The following is a 17,312-nucleotide window of genomic DNA, read 5'->3' as shown; positions in this document are numbered from 1 at the left end:
AAAGCTTAACCAAACATATATTTTTTTTCTAGTGATGTTCAAGGCAAATAGCCTGAGCACCTAGATCTTGGTTTGTAAACAGGTACAGTTGTACTATGTACTATTTTTGAAGGCAAAAATTTGGCTTGGCCATCCTTACTGTAAATAACAAGGCGTAGTAGTTATGGTGCAGTGTGCTGCTTAGTCCTCAGCTTGTAGGCACATCTGGGACGTGCTTCCCTCTGGCAAGTTCACACTTTGTGTGTGTGTGTGTGCATATACACGTTTATATATGTGTGTGTATATATAATATATGTATCTTGACTGGAGAAAATGGAGCGTCTGGAATAAGTTGTTAGCTATGGCATGGGATCTACTTTCATGAGATATAAAATGGCTTGACATCAATACAAAAACAGTTGCAGTATGCTGAGAAAAATGCTTTGATTCAGTCCTCAGAGCGCCTAGAACTTTGCAGAATACCCTCTGCATTGAGTAGATGAATTTTGCAGGTTTTGAGGTCGTCATTTGCAGCCATGTAACAGGTAGAATCTTCTATTTCTATTTTATTTCAAAACTAAACACCTAAAGAACAAGAATGTATCTTCCAAGTCATACTTGCATGGCATACCAGCACAGGCTACCAGCTTCAGCTGCTGCTTTTCAAACTTGAAACTATCGAGTTGATCTTAATCCTTCAGACTCAAGTACGTTGCACCATGGATTGAGGAGCTGGCTTGGTATCCACTGTCTTACTCAGATACTTTCAGTGTTTTTCTGATGGCAAGTGTCAGTTGTCCTTCCCTTCTTACTTGTTCCACTTGTGTTGCTGCTTCCTGTAGACTTGGATGGATGGAGCTGTATTTCCATGACGTTGTGATTTTGCTGCAAGTTTGTTTAACTGTTGGTAATTTACATAGTTTTTTAAAAAGCTAGTGGATGCCCTCCTCCTGTTACTGGTTCTGGCGTGGATATTTGTGATTGTTCCGTCAAGCTCCCAGGGGAATTACTCGAAAAGAAGCAGTTAGCACTGGTGACCCTTAGCAGACTTGGAGAACCTTGGTGGTGTCATTCTGAGCCTTGTGTTTTAAGCTCCATTGCGTGTACTTGTGCAGCACAAAGTTCTCCAGAACTTGAAAAAAAAAAAAAAAAAAAAAGAAGTGATCAAAGCGATCATTTCAGCTGGTGCTTCGTCTCCCTGCAAGCCCATTTCCATGAGCATCTTCCTTGGGCTCTCTCTAGTTGTATGAAAGAGGAGCTCAATACTGAGCTTAGCAGCTGCCCCTCTGCACTCTGGTGTCAGTAGCATCAAATTTTGTGTCCCAGCTATATAGCCTGGGTGATGAGACCTGCATGGGAGCCTCATGGGCTAGTATTTGGATTTGCTACAGCATCAGTCTTGGGTACCGCTGACCTCCTTGTCTTTCTAGAGAAAGCGAAAGCTACAGATGCAGATTTTATTCCTACCAAGCCACCCGGGAGGTGGGGAAAGGCTCGCCTGCAGCAGGGGCCGGCAGCTAGGGGTTGTTCAGGGAAGAGCTCAGTGCTTCGAGCCTGGTGCCAGCTGGGTTTCTGGAGTTGCTCTTGCTGGGGCAGTCTGTGGAGCTCAGCTGGAGGCCTTTCCCAGAGGACTGAGCTGAGGGAGGGCTGGGAAATCCTCTGCAGATGTTCCTTCACTTGTCTCTGCTGCTGCACTAAGGAAGAGGGAGTGCAGCTCCCTGTGTAGTTGGAGTAGCAAGCAGCAGTATCTGCAGCCACATTTCCCCCTTACTTCAAGTTTTGAATACACTGAGCCTGATCTGACGGGTCAGTGGCCAAACGCTGGAAAGTAGGGATTTCACAGAGCTGTAGAAAAAGAGGTAGTACCTGGGCAGAAGGACTACAGAAAGGAGGACATTCTGTGATAGATATATGTATGCAATCCGTACAGCATGTTATGTCGTGCGTGGACTTGAAAGTACAGATATGGAAGGTAAGTTGGTTTCTGTCTAAAGTAATTTCAGCAGAGGTAGAGAAATAAGCTAGGCGGAGGAGGAGATGGTTATTTTTGTTTCCATCCAGCATCAAATATGTTCAAGAAAATACAAGTGAGAGCTTAAGACTGGAAAATTGGAGGAGGACGGGCAGGAGAAAACATCGGAGAGAAGCAGGAATGTTAGAGAGAACTTTGCAGAACAAATGAGAAGAAAGAAAAAGATTGTTAGAGGCAGCGTGTTGGTTTGGAACAAGCTATGGTAGGGTTTTGAAGCAGTTAAACCCTTCCTTTCCTTTTTCCCTCCCTTCAATGGAAATCATTTGCTTTGCAGTGAGCATGTTGTGGGTTTTAGATAGATATATATTTTAAACCGAGGTATGTTGCATGACTGAGCTGTGTGTGTTTCAGCCACATCTCTGAATCACCATTTTCCACTGTTGTGTTTGTATACGTCAGTGATGTGGCCGTTCATCATCTAACTTTGCCCTCAGCATAAATACAGAAAGTAATGTGGTACCCAGGTCTGCCAGCCTGAAACTGATGGGATCATTCCTAATTTAAACTTACATTTTGGGAGCAATTTCTGTTCAGCTGCCTTACCAGGAGCGTACAAGTCTGGCAGACAGCGAGCTGTGTGTCCTGGCTGTCTGAGAAGGTCCCGGCTCGATCCACCGTTACAGTGCAGATATTTTAGCATATAGGTAAAGACATACGGATGTTAGGAGAACTGAGGGCTGGCTTGTGACTTACTTGAGCTGGGGACCTTGTGAAATGGATGGCAGAGGTCTAGCGGGTCGTGCTCATGCTGTTTGTTGATGCTTGAGACGGAGGCCTCGGATGCAATTCCCAAGCTTTCTCATGAACTACCAAATGTCCCAAAGGCAGGCTGTTGAGTTTGGCGATGGTAGTATTGCTCATACAGAATACCTTCACCTTGGGAGCTGTGTTGCTGAATTCAGGGGTCAGGCCCGGTTTTTGTTGTGTTAAGAAAGTGACTGCTTCCCCTTTTGCAGTCTTTAGATAAACGTTCATGACGCCAAGTGATTTTTCAATAGTAAATCTATAATTATTTTTAAATACTCAGCATGGAAGTGTTCTGACCCTGTAATCTTTTCTAATCCTAATAGGACTTTACAGACTCCAACCCAAGTTCCAGTGGTTGTTTCTCCTGGAAATCAGCAGCTGCATACTGTAACACTCCAGACGGTGCCTCTTACTACGGTGATAGCCAGCACAGATCCAGCCTCATCAGCAACACCCCAAAAATTTATTTTACAAGCCATTCCTACTTCACAGCCCATGACAGTTCTTAAAGAAAATGTCATGCTACAGTCTCAGAAGCCAGTCTCGCCTTCTTCCTCAATCGTGTTGAGCCCAGCACAAGTTCAGCAGGTTCTCACCAGCAGTGTGCAGACAATTTGCAATGGAACAGTCAACATGGCTTCATCTCCTTCCTTCACTGCCACTACCCCAGTGGTAACTTTTTCACCCAGCAGTTCACAGGTGGTCGCTCATCCATCTGGCACAGTGATCACCTCAGTTATTAAAGCACCAGAAACGAAACAGATCGGCGTACAAGGAGCGCTAAAAGAAGAAGACAGTGACAAATTAGATGATACTGAGCAGTCGGAGCAGAGGTTTCAGCAGCAACCGTTTGTGATGGTAGTATCCAGTTCAAATGGTTTCCCATCTAACGTGCAAGTGAAGCAAGAAGATGAGCCATTGGAACCCAATTCATATCAATAAATTTTTAAAAAAGACCCTGTGGATGATTATTTTCATAAATGTGATGGGACCTTTTCAGTTATGTATATATGATTTGATTCAGAAGCAAGATGTTATAAAGCTACTTAATTTCTGCAGATAATTGTTAGAATTCATGCTTTAGAACGGATTTTGATTTTCTGTTAATTGCTAAATGTTATCATATAAATAAAATTATATATTACTCGTTTCAAAATACAGGCATGAAGGAACATGCTTTTCTATGAAGACTTTCTAAAAGTTTCAGACTTCTTTCTTACTGTACGTTTTCAGCCTGTTGCTGATTTACATTGCAGTAACATTATTATAACCTTTTCTGTTTAATCTATACATGTATCACTTAACTTTTGAAGCAACAGTTACTTTTAATGGGACATTTTCATTCCATGTGTATGAATTTTTATGATCAAGTATCTGTTTCATATCAGTGAATTTACATCAGTTTTAGGCTCTGATAACCAGGTATCCTCTTGCATTTTTTTTGCAGCACAAGCTATTGTGTGTGCAAAATTGAATATACACTCCTATTGAGAGTACAAAAAGCATTTATTCCAGTAATGGACAATGCCATGTCTATATTTTATACGAAAACATCAGATATATTTAATTACAGAAGCTAACGGCATCACTACAGGTGCAGATGTTTCATGCCATTTTGTGACTATGAAGCTTAACAATCTTGCTTTCTACTTCAGATTGTTTTGTAAGGGGGGAGGGAAATGAAATATATACAATTTATGCAGGTGTTCTGAGATTAATACTTCTAAGAGTTCTTTTTGATTGTAAATAATGTACATTCAATGTCACAAGGAAGTTTTTTCAGCTAATTTGTTTCCATACAAATTTTTGATAGATGCAAATAAGATCATTATGTTTAGAGGTCTAATGTTATATGTATTCATATTACAGAGTGAATTTGTATTTAAAGACAAATTTTTAAATGATGGAGCCCTCTGAACCTTGGGTCCTTGCCTTTTGTATTTTTAATTGGTTTATTATGAAAATAAATCAAGCGGAAAAACATTTTTCTGTATTTACTCTGAAACGTTTTTAGATTAATACAGTGTTTTGACGACCACTGTGAATAACCAAAACACACTGGACAACGTGATTAATCAGTGTGGGTCTCTGGTGGGACATGAGCAAATAAGAAATTGATTAATTGCTTCTGGACAGACTTGAACACACCCTACATACTGTGAGCATGTGATGGCATGGTATGCCGTGAAACAACACTACTTACTGTATGGCTTTGTAGCTCAAATGAAAGTTGAGCTGTGTCCAAGAAGTGGTCTTTTCCGTCGCTTCCCAATATGTTCTAAACAGCCCCAAACTTTCCATGTAATTTTGGCGTGCCATCCATCACAAAGGTCCTTGTGGCTTGTGTACTTACTGGCTGTTGGCTCAACCTAGCCAATTGCAATGTTTCAACAGGAGGTGGATTAAAAATAAGTATGATGTCTAGTGAGATGAGTAGAATGTAAAAATTCAAGGAAATACGTCTTTCTATAAATTTATATAGATTTACTGATTCATAAGGTTAATTTTAAACATGCAAGTAGTAGAAAAACTAAAGGTGAAAGAACACTGACAGGAATCTCTTGCTCTAGTTAAATAGAATTATAAAACTATCTAGCGAGCAGTGCTCTGACAGAGCTACCCTGGTCTTTGGCAGCTGAAACTGCCTCGTTCACTTGAACATGTGGCTCTCTTCTCTCCGACTCCCATGCAGTTAGGGTTCGACCCACAAACCCGCACCCCTGATCCCATTTTCAGGAAGGCTGGCCGTACCCAGAGCGAGTGACGCCAGCGAAGTGGCGGTGGTTTGTGTGGCAGGGCACTGCTGGCAGCATTACTAGGACTGTGAGCATTGTGGAAGTACATCTCCTACAGCTCATCCTGAGGGCTTTCTGTTTTACATTGACAAAACTCTGGAAGAGGCAGGCTACTCTTAAGACTACAGAATAAAGACTTTCTCCTGTAGGGTGGATATTTCTTAACACTAGGAAACCTGAGGTGGTAACTGACGTTACAGTGTTTTTAGTAGAGTGTGGTTTTGCTGACCTGTTTACTAGATAAATGAAAAACCACACCACAAGGTTACAGCTTTGTGTGTATCTCTTGCTATAGATGTAACTATCATGAAAAAAAATGACATGGGCAGCTTAGTTATGTCAGATAGAGAAGTGGAGGAAACCTCCTACAGACAATAGGAATCTATTGTCAGCCCTCTGATGTGTAAGTGAAGGCTTTTATTCTTTAGGCTGCAGTGTGTGACCCTGGTGTACCCATACTCCTGGGGTCTCCTCAGTGCCCCAGACCTCCAAGAGAGGAAGGAAGGCAGAAGCGGGAGCCGACCACAAAATGGGGGCTCGAGCAGCTCCCCTCCCGCAGCCGCCTTCCTCTGCGCCGCAGCAGCGGCCAGGCTACAGATGCAGCCTCAAAACCGGCTCAGAAATTTAAAACCAGAGGCTGCGGGAGAGCAAGCACCAAGGGGGCTGCGTGGCAGGAGGAGAAGGAAGGTGTGGGGGGAAAGTCAACGGGGCCCAAGCCGCCGCCATCTTGCCAAGCGCCAGGCGGGGCAGGCGGAGCCTGCTGGGCGGGGGGGGGGGGGGGCGCTACCCGTCAGGCCTCGCGCGTGGGGCGGCCTCGGGGCGCGGCGGCCGCGGCCTCTCGAGAAGTTTCCTGGGGGCAAGATGGCGGCGGCGCCTCCTCCTGCTCGGCCCCCTGCGCCGCAGCTGCCTGTGCCGCCGCGGTGAGCGCCCCCCGGCCCCCCGCCGCCCTCCCCAGCCTCGCCTCGCCCTCTCACGCCGTTGTGTTTCCTCGGCAGGTTCTCGGACGGCGACATCGACCGCGACCCGGCGGCAGCGGCGCGGGTGAGAGGCGGGGAGAGGAGGGGAAGGGGGCGTGAGGTGGCTCTCCCCTGGTTTTCCCCCGGCTTTCCCTCAGCTTTCCCTTCTCCCTTCCCTTCTCCTTTCGACGAGTTGGGGATCCGCAGGGCTCCTTCCCGTCAGGTCCCCCCGAGGTGCGCCCTGGTGCTGCATGAGCTGAGGATGCAGGAAAAAAGCAAAAACAACCCTTTCTGTGCCATATAATTAGACTGTAGTCCAAATTTCTAAGCTATCTACAGTTAGAAAAAGAAGCTTACTGAAGAAACGCTTTCAGTCTTTATTAGTTTTTATCTCCCTGTCTTCTGTTTTCCTCCTCTCTCTGTGTATTACCTCTTAACTCGTGCTGATGTGTTCTCAAAGGTTATTTTTCTTGAAAAAACAGAGGTAAAGGGAAGATAGAACTGGCGGATCAGTAGGTCTTTACATACCTGGAAGGGAGGAGGATGTAAATGCACAGTTCTGCTCAAGCACAGTAGGTGGTAGAAGCATAAGGTAATACGGAATTACCTTTCCCTAAGGAAAAGGTGCAGCTCAATCCTGTACTTCTCTGGAGTTTGCTCTGTTTCTTGCAAAAATTTTTCAGAAGATAAATGGCATATAAAAAGGGATTTGGAATAACCAAACATATTTGGTCTAGTAAAAATTAATTTAAAACAAAAAACAGCATAAGATCTTTGGAAGTATTAAAGAGTACCATCACAATGTGTCAGTTTTTCTCTGTATTAGTCTAGGTGCTTCACTTGTCTAGTCCATATTTCAATTTTTTGTGTGTTCGTTTAACATTATATAGTTGTTATTTAATACATGTTGCAGTAATACTCGTGTCACTGGTGTACTTCAGGACTTACCCAAAAGTACTGGTTTGAGCAGGCAGATTGTACTTGGTAATTTCTGAACTGGTAAGTCCCATGGTGCAGCGTTGCGTTTTGATGACTTGGAAGTTTGGATCTACACGTGGTGTACCGTGCTTGCATGGTCTTAGGTGTGGCTTTTTGGCTCATGTAATTAATATTAGTAATCTGGGACGTGACGCGCTGTAAATGGGGCCATGTGGAGTCTCCACACTTGACAGGATTTAGAGTGGCATTTCTGCACTGTGTCCTCAGGACTTTGGGTTCCTTTAATTCCTGAAGCGCATGCTTTGGCTTCTCCACCTGGATCTGATACAACTGGAAGGTCGTCCCCTGTGTTTAAATACTGCCTGAATGATAAAGCTGCCAAGTCTTTAATGGCTTCTTGTGTCATTTTAAGTTGAAAAAGTAGTCCACTCTGTGGAATAAGGATGTTTTCTATTTGCTTTTCCCTTAGAAAATGTTTTGCAGTGTAAGTGGTGATGATTTAGGAGAGAGTCAGAAGTAACTTGAAACAAGCACTCATCGTATTGTTTTGCTGAAGTGTTGTCCAGTGAGGAAGAAGGGTTGGTGTTCCCTTAAATTCAGGCACAGGTGAGACAGGAAGACTGAAAGCATTTTTAATTCATACAAACTTAGTGTGGTCAGAGCCCTGTGAATCTGCAAATGTATTTGCAGCTTGGTCACTGATGAGGGCCTGGAGTGAAGTTTCGAGTCAGGAAGCGTACATTTGAGTGCTTGTGAGGGCAAGGTCTAAGCTTGCTCTAAGTAACTGTCGCTGATGTCCATAAGCTGGAATTCGTAGTAGCAGTCGGGTATTTTCTAGCTGCCCCTTGGCTGTCTTCTCAAGCAGCTGTGCTATAGGATTCATTCTGGGGAGGGATGTGCACGTGCGTAGCTGAATGAGGTGTGATGACTTGCTGACAAGCCATCCACACAGTGAGATCGAGTGGTTTTTTATGACTGTCTACTGCATCCCTTTCCCTCAGATTCCTCCATGGTTTTAGATTTACTTACCATGCTTATGTATACATTCGTTTATCTTATGCTGATAGCTGTTGCGGCCATTTCATTCCTAGTTGGCATAAGTGTTCATGTGACAGCAGTGAAAGAGAAGAGGGCACTGATCTGAATTAAAACTAAGGCAGGCCCTTCTGCTCTTCCTTTTTTCTCTGGCTTGATGGGACTGTGTTCTGGCAGCTTTGTTGTACTAGCATTTATGCCCAGTTAAAGCCTGTATCTTGGCCACCTTCAGAATTAAGCAAGCGTGAGTGGAAATCCAGTCAACTTAGCGACGTAGTTACTGTACTGTAGTCACCTACTGTACTAGCTTCAGAAAACTTGCCATCTAGCAAAGACAAGAACTTTTCTCCCTCATAAAGAGAGAGTTGGAGATGTTCTTTCCAGGTGTGTGCTTTGAGTCATTGCCATTTTATTGCTATGCAAAAATAATAATCTTTTCTCACAGAGTATAACACGGTTATTGCGATCTGTGTACTCAGTGATTTCCCTAGCAAGGGACTACTTTATGCTTATTTCCATTGTGCAGCAATGTTTCCTGTGAGCCCTGTGCTGCCAGAGTCTTTTGTTCTCTTACTTCTCTTGCTCAGCATGCTTCAGAACAGTCTCCCATGCTCAGTAATATCATGTAAGGTAGAATTTCAGCCAGTGTTACACTGCTTTGAGCTTGTTATTCCTCCACAAGCATTTTGACACTTTGTGTATTCATTCTGAGTTCGTGACACAGCACTGCTTCCTCAAATCCAGCAGACCTGTGTACAAATACAAGAATTGTAGGAGAATCATAGGAACATACGGGATCACCTGTGCGCTAGACTTCATGTTTGAGGCATTTGAAAGTCTTGTTTTCTCAGTAAGAAACAGACTTCATGACTTGGATATAATTGGCAGGTTCCTTGTGTTTCAGGCTCTGATGTTTGAGCTTTTTGGATGGAAACTGATCAATAGGTAAACATTCATGCCAGTTCAGGGTATTTTTTTTCCCGAAATCTTAGTTGACAGAGCTTGGTATTGTATCTTCATGGTGACTTTTGAAGTGCCATTTCATGTTTTTCTGTGTCGTTACAGGAACTGACAAGAGCTTTGGAAAAGAATCCAGATGATGCCGAGTGTTACTGTCAGCGGGCTTATGCTCATATTCTTCTTCAGAATTACGCTGGTAACATCTTCAGGCAACACTGAGAATCCTCTTACAAGTGTATTATGACACATTCTTTACAGCAGGTGTCATAAATGTGCAGACAAATTAATAATAACAGAAAGCCTTATAGATAACTTAGTTCCCTACTTCTACAGTAGGGCATACTTTAAAAGTTGTCTTCATCTTTGAGTGGTTTGTACCTGCAAAGCTTCCAGTGAATTGGGTAGGCTGCGGGCCCAATTTTTCATTTGTTTTTAGCACACTGCTATCTTGGCAGCTTTATTTTTAGTATACTTCTTGGGCAAGCTTTAAGCTTTGTGTTTTAAGCACCTTCAATCCTTATGTGTTTTTTTTTCTTTGTTAGGGGCTGAGTATGGTTGTAGTAGGAGGGTGGTAACTGAATAATGCCTGGGAAACAGATTAATGGAATTAATTTAAAAAAAAAAAGTCCTGCTTTGTCTTTCATGGAGCTCTGTGGCTGAGTGAAGGCTTTGTCCATAGCAGTTGCCTGAATTTAATTAAATAGTGCGATATGTGCAAGCTAAGAAAGCTAAAATAGTAGTGAATTTTTTAAGGTGTACTCTAAGACTTGAAGTTCACTGCTTTTCATAACGTGTTATAATGTTCTTCACCTGTAAACTGACTTTCAACAGATGCAGTTGCAGATGCAAAGAAGTCCCTAGAACTCAACCCCAGTAATGCTGTAGCACTTCTTAGGAAAGGGTGTGTATCATCATATATTGTGCTTCGAGAAAATTGTGCTAATCTGTAGGGCAATAGCAGCATTTGAATTATCACTTCATACAAGCTTTTTGCAACCCCATGAATGAGTAAATTCCATGTCGCAGTGCTTCTAAACCATCTGTAATAAAGCTGTGATTATAAGAAGGAATAGTATGTTTTTTTTTTAAGAAATGGACCTTGATTTTTGGGGTGATTATCTTAACATTTTAGCTGTTTCAAAAACAGATTTCGTACGCGATTTAAATTCTGACACGTGTACTTTTAACCGATAGCGTGTGTGATCTAAGGATGTTGTTATCTTCAGGATGTGGATTAGATTGAAAAGTAATTACTGTTTCCTTGTGTTTTTCTTTGTTCACGTCAGGTTAGGAGAATATCACATCAAAAACTATGCATCTGCTTTAGAGTCGTTCAAAGAGGGACAGAGGCTGGACAGTAAGTATTAAAATGTGTGCACGGCACTCCTTCGCTAATGTCAACAAAATACTCTGATGTGTTAGCAGAAAGTGAAGAACAAGTTGGTGGTTTGTTGGTTTTTTTTTTTTTTTTAAAGGCCAATGAGTTGGGTGCCTGATTTTTGAGGTATCTGGAACGGATCTGGCTTTTGGGAAGGCTCGATCGATCCCTACTTGAAAGTATAACACTGTGTAAAAATGTGTATCAAAACTGTTAGCCAGTAATAATCTGATTTTCTTGCCTTATGAAATGGGGGTGTTTCCCTGCTCCCCAGAGGTCTTCCAGATAAATGGTGGTATTGATATGGCAGTAAGTGTCACAGAAAAGTTTCTGCACAGAAAAGGCTTCCTATATGTAGCTGAGGTTTTTAGTTGTTAAACCATTTGGTGGACTGGTCTTCAAAAAGAGCGTGCAACTTGATGGTGGATTTTTACCTCATGCTAGATACCACTTCATTACAGAAGCATATTTATTCTTTTTTTTTTCTTAAAGTGTTGGCCTCCCAGCTCCAACTGTGTATGTTTTATTTTGGGGAGAATCAGAGCTTTTAAAAATAACTTCTAGAAGCAGGAAAGGAAAGCTTCGGTATAAGATGCCGGGAAGCACACGACAAAGTAATTGCAAGATGGTTGTAACTCCTTTCTCTTCTATCCCCCATTTGAAATGCAACTCACCTTGTTCTCAACAGCAGGAAGAAATTGTAAGAAAAGCACCTTGAAAAGTTACACAGAGCAAAGTGTTCTAAGCTGATAAGCGTTGTGGTGATCTAAGATCTTCCCGGTATGTTATCTGTAACAATGGCAGGGGCCCGAAGCGTTATTAAAAATGTTTCTAGCTTGTGGTTCCCAAATAAGTAACCTGTTCCTCTGATTTAAAACGTGGGTTTGATGGGAGTGTAAGCTAATGAAAGTTCTTTGTGCCAAGTGGTTGTGCCCCTTCCCACTATTGCACTTGTTCAGCCTCTTCTTTCAATGCATTAAGTCTGCAGAAAACTGCTGTTTTTAAAGAAAAACATGCCTGTGAACTGATGTGTTGAAACTGACCTCTGAAGGGCCTGGGTGCTGAATCCAGCAGAATTGAAATGGTGATGGTGGTGAGGTGATGTGGTGGAATTCCAGCAGCTGTAATCTTCAGTTCAGGGTGCTCTGGAATAGGAGCTGAAGGATTAGCTTTAATTGCTTGAAGTTCTTGCAGGTTTGATAGCTTGGGTAACTGGGTGGTCTCCCCTTTTTGGTGCGCTAGAAAGATGGATGGATGAGTCTTCATAATCTAGACAAGTTTTCTTGGATCATCCTGTGAAAGGGAGTGCTTCCTTCTTCTGATTTCTGTAGCTTTCCTTACTTGGTTGGTAAGTTTTATTTCTGAAAACTAGTAACTCCTGAATTGAATCTGTAGTCACTTTAATCTCGTGTTAGTGGCTGACAGGGCCAGAAATTCTCCATATTTTTTCATCTTCACCGCAAGTAATTGCTATCGATTTGAGCTTTCTGTGTGCATAGATTTTGTCACTTTTCTTGTCAGTTGGAGTTGTTCAAAATACATGGTATGCACAAAAACTTCTGAGGCCAGAGCATCACTTTTTCATTCTCTTCAGCCTTGCATCCCACTGACGTTGTAGGGTAGAGCAGCACGTTTAGCTGCAGATACCTTTGTGGCAGTGAATACCAGCATGCTTCTTAATTCAGAATCCCTGAACTACAGCATCACCTTTTCCTGTGCTGTATTGCATGACTTCTGCCTGTTTGATTTTAATATGTCAATTTTGCTGTTGACCCAGCTGAAATGTTTCTGAAGGTTCCCAGTACTTCCTGATTGCTTCTCATCCAAAGCTTGCTTCCAATGTTCTTTGTCATTACAAATCCCATGGCCTGTTGTGAGATGAGGGGTCTCCTGAAGGCTTCTTGAAATACACAGGTTTTTAGGTGATTCTCTTCAATATATTGCCCATCTTGCTGGCAAGTTGATGCCAGTGACAGAATTTGCAGTTCTGTGGAATGTTTGCTGGATCCCAAGTGAAAATAATTGTGAGCACGAGCATTTTGGCAGAGCAGTTAACTTCCAGTTAAGCACAGCGAGTGCAAAATGAACACAGCACAACGGGAAAATTACCCATGTACCACTAAGCAGGTGATAAAGAGATGTTAGCTGTTGCTGCCTTACAGGGAATTGCTGTGGCAGGGAATTCTTTGCTGACAAGGCTATTTTCTTTGCCACGCAAGGGGGCAGAAGTACACCGTTACAAGTTCCTTGCTGGTGTAAGGTCTGTTTTAAATCTTTGTAATGCTAAGGGAGATGGGCTTGCTGCTTGTGCTCATTACTGGTAGTGCTGACAGGCCCAGGGAACTACAGCAAGCTTCCCATTACCCACCTACAGCGATAGCTAAATAGGACTTGGCACGATGAATTACTGAATGTGCAGAGTTTCTTTATTTTATAACATAACTTTATGAAGCAAGATTTCTTCCACTCAGCCGTGTGACGACGCATGTGAATATATGGAGTTCACTAATTTGCCTCAGACTGAAAAAGCAGCGTGATCTGCTACTCTTCGGTACATCGCAGGGATTTAGGACAATTACATTGAGAAATGTTCTTGTTTTTTGCTGTGACCACCTAATGGATTTAGTAAAGGTGAATTCTGCCAACTTTGTGAAGAAAATGTCTTGGTAGGTGCAAGTGAAGACCCAGTTAGTCTTTCTGAACTAGGAAGTTATTAATAGGAGTTGTTGGTAAGTTCCGCGGGGGAATACTTTAATTACTGAGTAATAAAGAAATTTGCCTCTAATTGTGATGTGCTGGTGTGCAGGAAAAGAGGCAGTGGTTGGCAAGGAGATCTTTTAGGGCAATAGGGCTAAAAAATGGACCTTTCTATTAAAATTTGTGTTGCATGGCAATCTTGTCATAGGCTGTAGTTAAAAAGAATTCATCAATTCCTGGTGAAAATCTGAGGTTGGATCAGTATAGACTTGTCTCAGTTTACCTTTGCTTTAGGCCCTTGAACCTACTCCATTTCATTTCCGTTTTAATTAATAAACTTTGTTCCCAGGTGCAAAAATTCAGAGAGCTGTTTTGGGGGGCTGTGGTGTAAAGCTTTGAAAATTACAGAATAATTTTAAGTTTCAGGGAAGCTCTGGAGCTCAGGAAACTCCATGCCCTGGCCAAATTAACTTTGAAGTTGCATGTGTTTGCTTAGCTTCTTTGACAGCGGAGACTGAAGATGTCACAGCCTCTTTAGGCAATCAGCTCTACTGTTGTACTGCCCTTTTATTAAAATATTTTCCTTATCTAATCAGAACTTCATATGCTGCATCTTGGGTCTCTTTCCTTTCCCTATGTACTTGGAGGAGGGTCTAGGTCAGTTGTCCGTATGCCTTAGGTATACAGTAGGTAATTGAGCACAGCCTTTTGGTCCCCCAGCAGAACCCTCTGCTTAATGTTGGAGATTTCCATCTGAAAGCAGGTATTTTATTTCCGGGATTTGTTAGGAATATAAAAAAGACTTATCAAAAACCGATTACCTTGTAATGTCAAGACGGCCGTATCCTTATTTGCGTTTTTCCTAACAGCATCTGAGAGGTTACATAAATGTTATGTAACTTAAAATTTCAGCAACTTTGAAGATGATTAGCGGGGATGGCAGAAGATAAGGAAAGAGAGAAATGGTGCTGAGGAGCTGGTAGCAATTTTAAGGCACACCTCAACATTTGTGTACACTTCCTATCTGAAATGATCGAGGTGAATACTTTGCAGAACTGCAGTGGAGCCACATTTAGTGTTACGAGCATGTTGGCTGGGAACAGTGTGGTGTTTTTCCTTTTTTAAGCTTCCTCAAGCTCTCTGCGGGGATTTTTACTGTGTGAACTCCCTCAATGTGAATTCCTGCTACTGCAAAAAGATAAATTTAGCAAGTCTTAGTAGTTGGTCAGTAATATTGCCGCTTTCTTTGTAACATTCCTGACTGTGAAGGGTTTTTCTGGGAATTCTGCTGAAATGAGATGATTGTTCTGTCATTGTACCGCTACCTTTTTAGCTGTTTTCTAGTGAATTTGTTCGTGGAGATTGTTTCCTAGACTTATAAATGTCGTAATAAGTTTTTCTGTGGTTTTGATTTGTAGAGTGGAATTGGCACCTACATATCTCTAACATACCCGAAACTGTAGATGTGTACGTAAAGTATGTGTGAAACCACCAGGAGAAAAGGAAATACTTGGTGAAAACTTGTACCACTTTGGATTGTCCACAGAACAAACTTTTTTTTTCTGATACTTCTCTAGAGAGGCAGCATGTGTCTGAGTGTTTGGGAAAAGGATTTTAAGGATAATGGAGAAGTGTGTGAAACAGTATTTCTTGCTTTCCAACCGCCATATAAAGGTTGAGCAGGTTGGAAAGCAGTAGTATAAATGGGTCAGTTCAGACAAAAATTTGTGTGCTACAAATTAATTTCAGTTAATTAAGCGTAACAGAGTTAAATAGTAGAGCTGTATAAAAATGTTTAAAGCTTAATGGAAATGGCAGAGGTTATACGAGAAGTTACTGGGAAATAATAATCACAATTTAATAAATTGATGCAAATTCGGATGAATTTGTTCCAGCTGGTGGTTGAATGGAATTGTTCTTTATTCAATGCATGTAGTGCTTGAAGTGTCTTAATGTTACTCTGTTTGATCTCTCCTAGATGTAGATGATACCTTTACTATTTGGATTAAAAGATGTGAGGAAACACTAAACGGTAAGAAAAAGAGCATTTACTTGATGCAGGTTTTGATGTGACCTGTGCTTTGGAGCTGTGTTGTTTATAGCTTGCTTCTTGAAACGGAGTTTTTGTTTTTAAAAAAGTTGCACTTTCTTATCCCTTGTTTCTCTCAATTATATGTCCTGAACTCTTCCTTAGCTCAGAGTTAATTTAATATTACGATTTTAATCTAATAATAATATGTGACAGAAGAGTACCTATTTCAAGTTCAGACCATTTCAACGCTCTTTCATGTGCTTTCAAGCCTATCTTAAGCGTGGAAGCATGTCAGCTTTCTGTCTAAAACCAACATCAAAATAAGTTCTCAAGTCTTGCAGAAAATAAAGTTGGAAAGAGCAGTGGAAATTTGGTGGCGTTACTCTTTTATTCTACATGGAGAGTAGGGTGCCTTTGCTGGGTACTCACTGCTGCTCTGGTGTCTTACCGTGGCAGTCAGCTTCCTTTCGTATCTTCCTACAACCTGATACCCCAGGGAAGAACTTACCCACAGTGCTTAAACTGCCTGCTGGTTTTAATGAGGTATATCAGAATAGCTGACTTTTTTTTCCCTCTGCCTGTTAAACTCCCCCCCCGCCCCCTGCAGTGTTTATTGGAGAATGGGGCAGTAGAAACAATACAAGAGCTCATGTCAACCTGTTGACTAAAAAATTATTAGAGGAGAACCCTTTTGTGTTACGTAGGAATGTACAAATCTATGCCTGGTGGTACTTTTTACCAGGTTTAGGTTTGTTTGAAGAAACTATATAAGTGATAGGCATGCACTGTCTTACCTGCAGAGAGTTATCTTGAGTGAAAACTTTCTCTGCCTTCTTAGAGAAAGAGTTTGTAATACACATTTCTCAAATGTCATAACTACTTTTTCCAGTTTGTTTTGTCTGGAGAAATGAAATTGCACTATTTTATCTTGGCTCTTTTTCTTTTTTTGAGCTATTTTCTTAATTCTCTGGTATTCCAACAACAACAACAAAAATAAACACAGTTTTTTTCGTTACAAGTTAAAATTATTTTTTCATTATTTTTACCTTTTTTAGGAGTACAGAGTATGAAGGACCAAAGGAAAAGTTGGTTTCTTTTGAAACATTTAATCTGAAACACTGTCTGTCAGGATTCTATCTCACTCGCCAGCTGTGGTTGCCTAGTATGACATACAAATTTGATGAGAACTTGGTCCTATTTCTATATATGCGTGACATCCTAGCACAGACTTGTAGGAAGTGATTTTTTTTTTTGTGCCATGGTTTTGATTTCATTAAAAAAGGTTTCTGTAGTTTCCTGATAAGGAAAATACTGGAAGCTTATTCCTTCTGTTAATCAGAACATGTTTTGTATTAGTTGTTTCTTTGCAGAAGTTGGTGATTGAAATGGGTAGCATGAAGAAATCCTGAATAAAAGTAAAGGCCCATTAAAGCAAAAGACTAGAGGTAGAATTGTCGTGTCTTTAACTTTTGAACTGTTGAGAATGGGATAAATGCAAAGTGGCTAGAGTAACTGAAGAAAGATGGAGTAGATGTCATATAAGTCAAATGTTTTTTTCTGAAAGTACAACTTTTTTTTTCCCTGCAGGCTCACAGACAGAAATGGTAAGGTGTCTTCCTTAATATATTTACTGCTTTGAATTTTGTCTTTAATGTGCTTTTAGAGTTCTGTGGCATCTTGAAACTTCCAAATGTTTTAAAATAATCTTTTCTGTTGCATATAATTCTGAAGGATCTAAACACGTTGTTTTGCAACCAGGGAT

At 41.5% G+C, this 17,312-nt stretch overlaps 2 protein-coding genes and 1 long non-coding RNA gene across 27 annotated transcripts in view; 2 read left to right on the top strand and 1 right to left on the bottom strand.

The window, feature by feature from the left end:
• ELF1 (E74 like ETS transcription factor 1) overlaps positions 1-4,996 on the top strand; it is an 88,581-nt gene extending 83,585 nt beyond the window's left edge. For 24 of the 25 annotated variants that reach the window (XM_050708185.1, XM_035553428.2, XM_050708170.1 and 21 more), the window contains one exon: positions 3,082-4,996. In XM_050708185.1, coding sequence (XP_050564142.1) covers positions 3,082-3,700 — 619 coding nt within the window. In that variant the 3' untranslated portion in view covers positions 3,701-4,996. The remainder of the gene's footprint in view (positions 1-3,081) is intronic. The other variant, XM_035553423.2, reaches the window with a different exon arrangement.
• Positions 3,391-6,610, bottom strand: LOC126913141 (uncharacterized). Its single transcript, XR_007707720.1, has 3 exons — positions 6,528-6,610; positions 4,962-5,127; positions 3,391-3,538 (listed from the first exon to the last, which is right to left on the bottom strand). It is a non-coding gene; the product is annotated as an uncharacterized LOC126913141 (long non-coding RNA).
• SUGT1 (SGT1 homolog, MIS12 kinetochore complex assembly cochaperone) overlaps positions 6,345-17,312 on the top strand; it is a 27,730-nt gene continuing 16,762 nt past the window's right edge. The window contains exons 1-7 of the mRNA XM_035553433.2: positions 6,345-6,473; positions 6,549-6,594; positions 9,549-9,639; positions 10,275-10,344; positions 10,730-10,800; positions 15,497-15,550; positions 17,138-17,154. Coding sequence (XP_035409326.1) covers positions 6,415-6,473; positions 6,549-6,594; positions 9,549-9,639; positions 10,275-10,344; positions 10,730-10,800; positions 15,497-15,550; positions 17,138-17,154 — 408 coding nt within the window. The 5' untranslated portion in view covers positions 6,345-6,414. The remainder of the gene's footprint in view (positions 6,474-6,548; positions 6,595-9,548; positions 9,640-10,274; positions 10,345-10,729; positions 10,801-15,496; positions 15,551-17,137; positions 17,155-17,312) is intronic.

This window comes from Cygnus atratus, chromosome 1, assembly GCF_013377495.2.
Source record: "Cygnus atratus isolate AKBS03 ecotype Queensland, Australia chromosome 1, CAtr_DNAZoo_HiC_assembly, whole genome shotgun sequence".
Lineage (NCBI taxonomy): Eukaryota > Metazoa > Chordata > Aves > Anseriformes > Anatidae > Cygnus > Cygnus atratus.
This window is presented reverse-complemented; position numbering and strand designations above follow the sequence as displayed.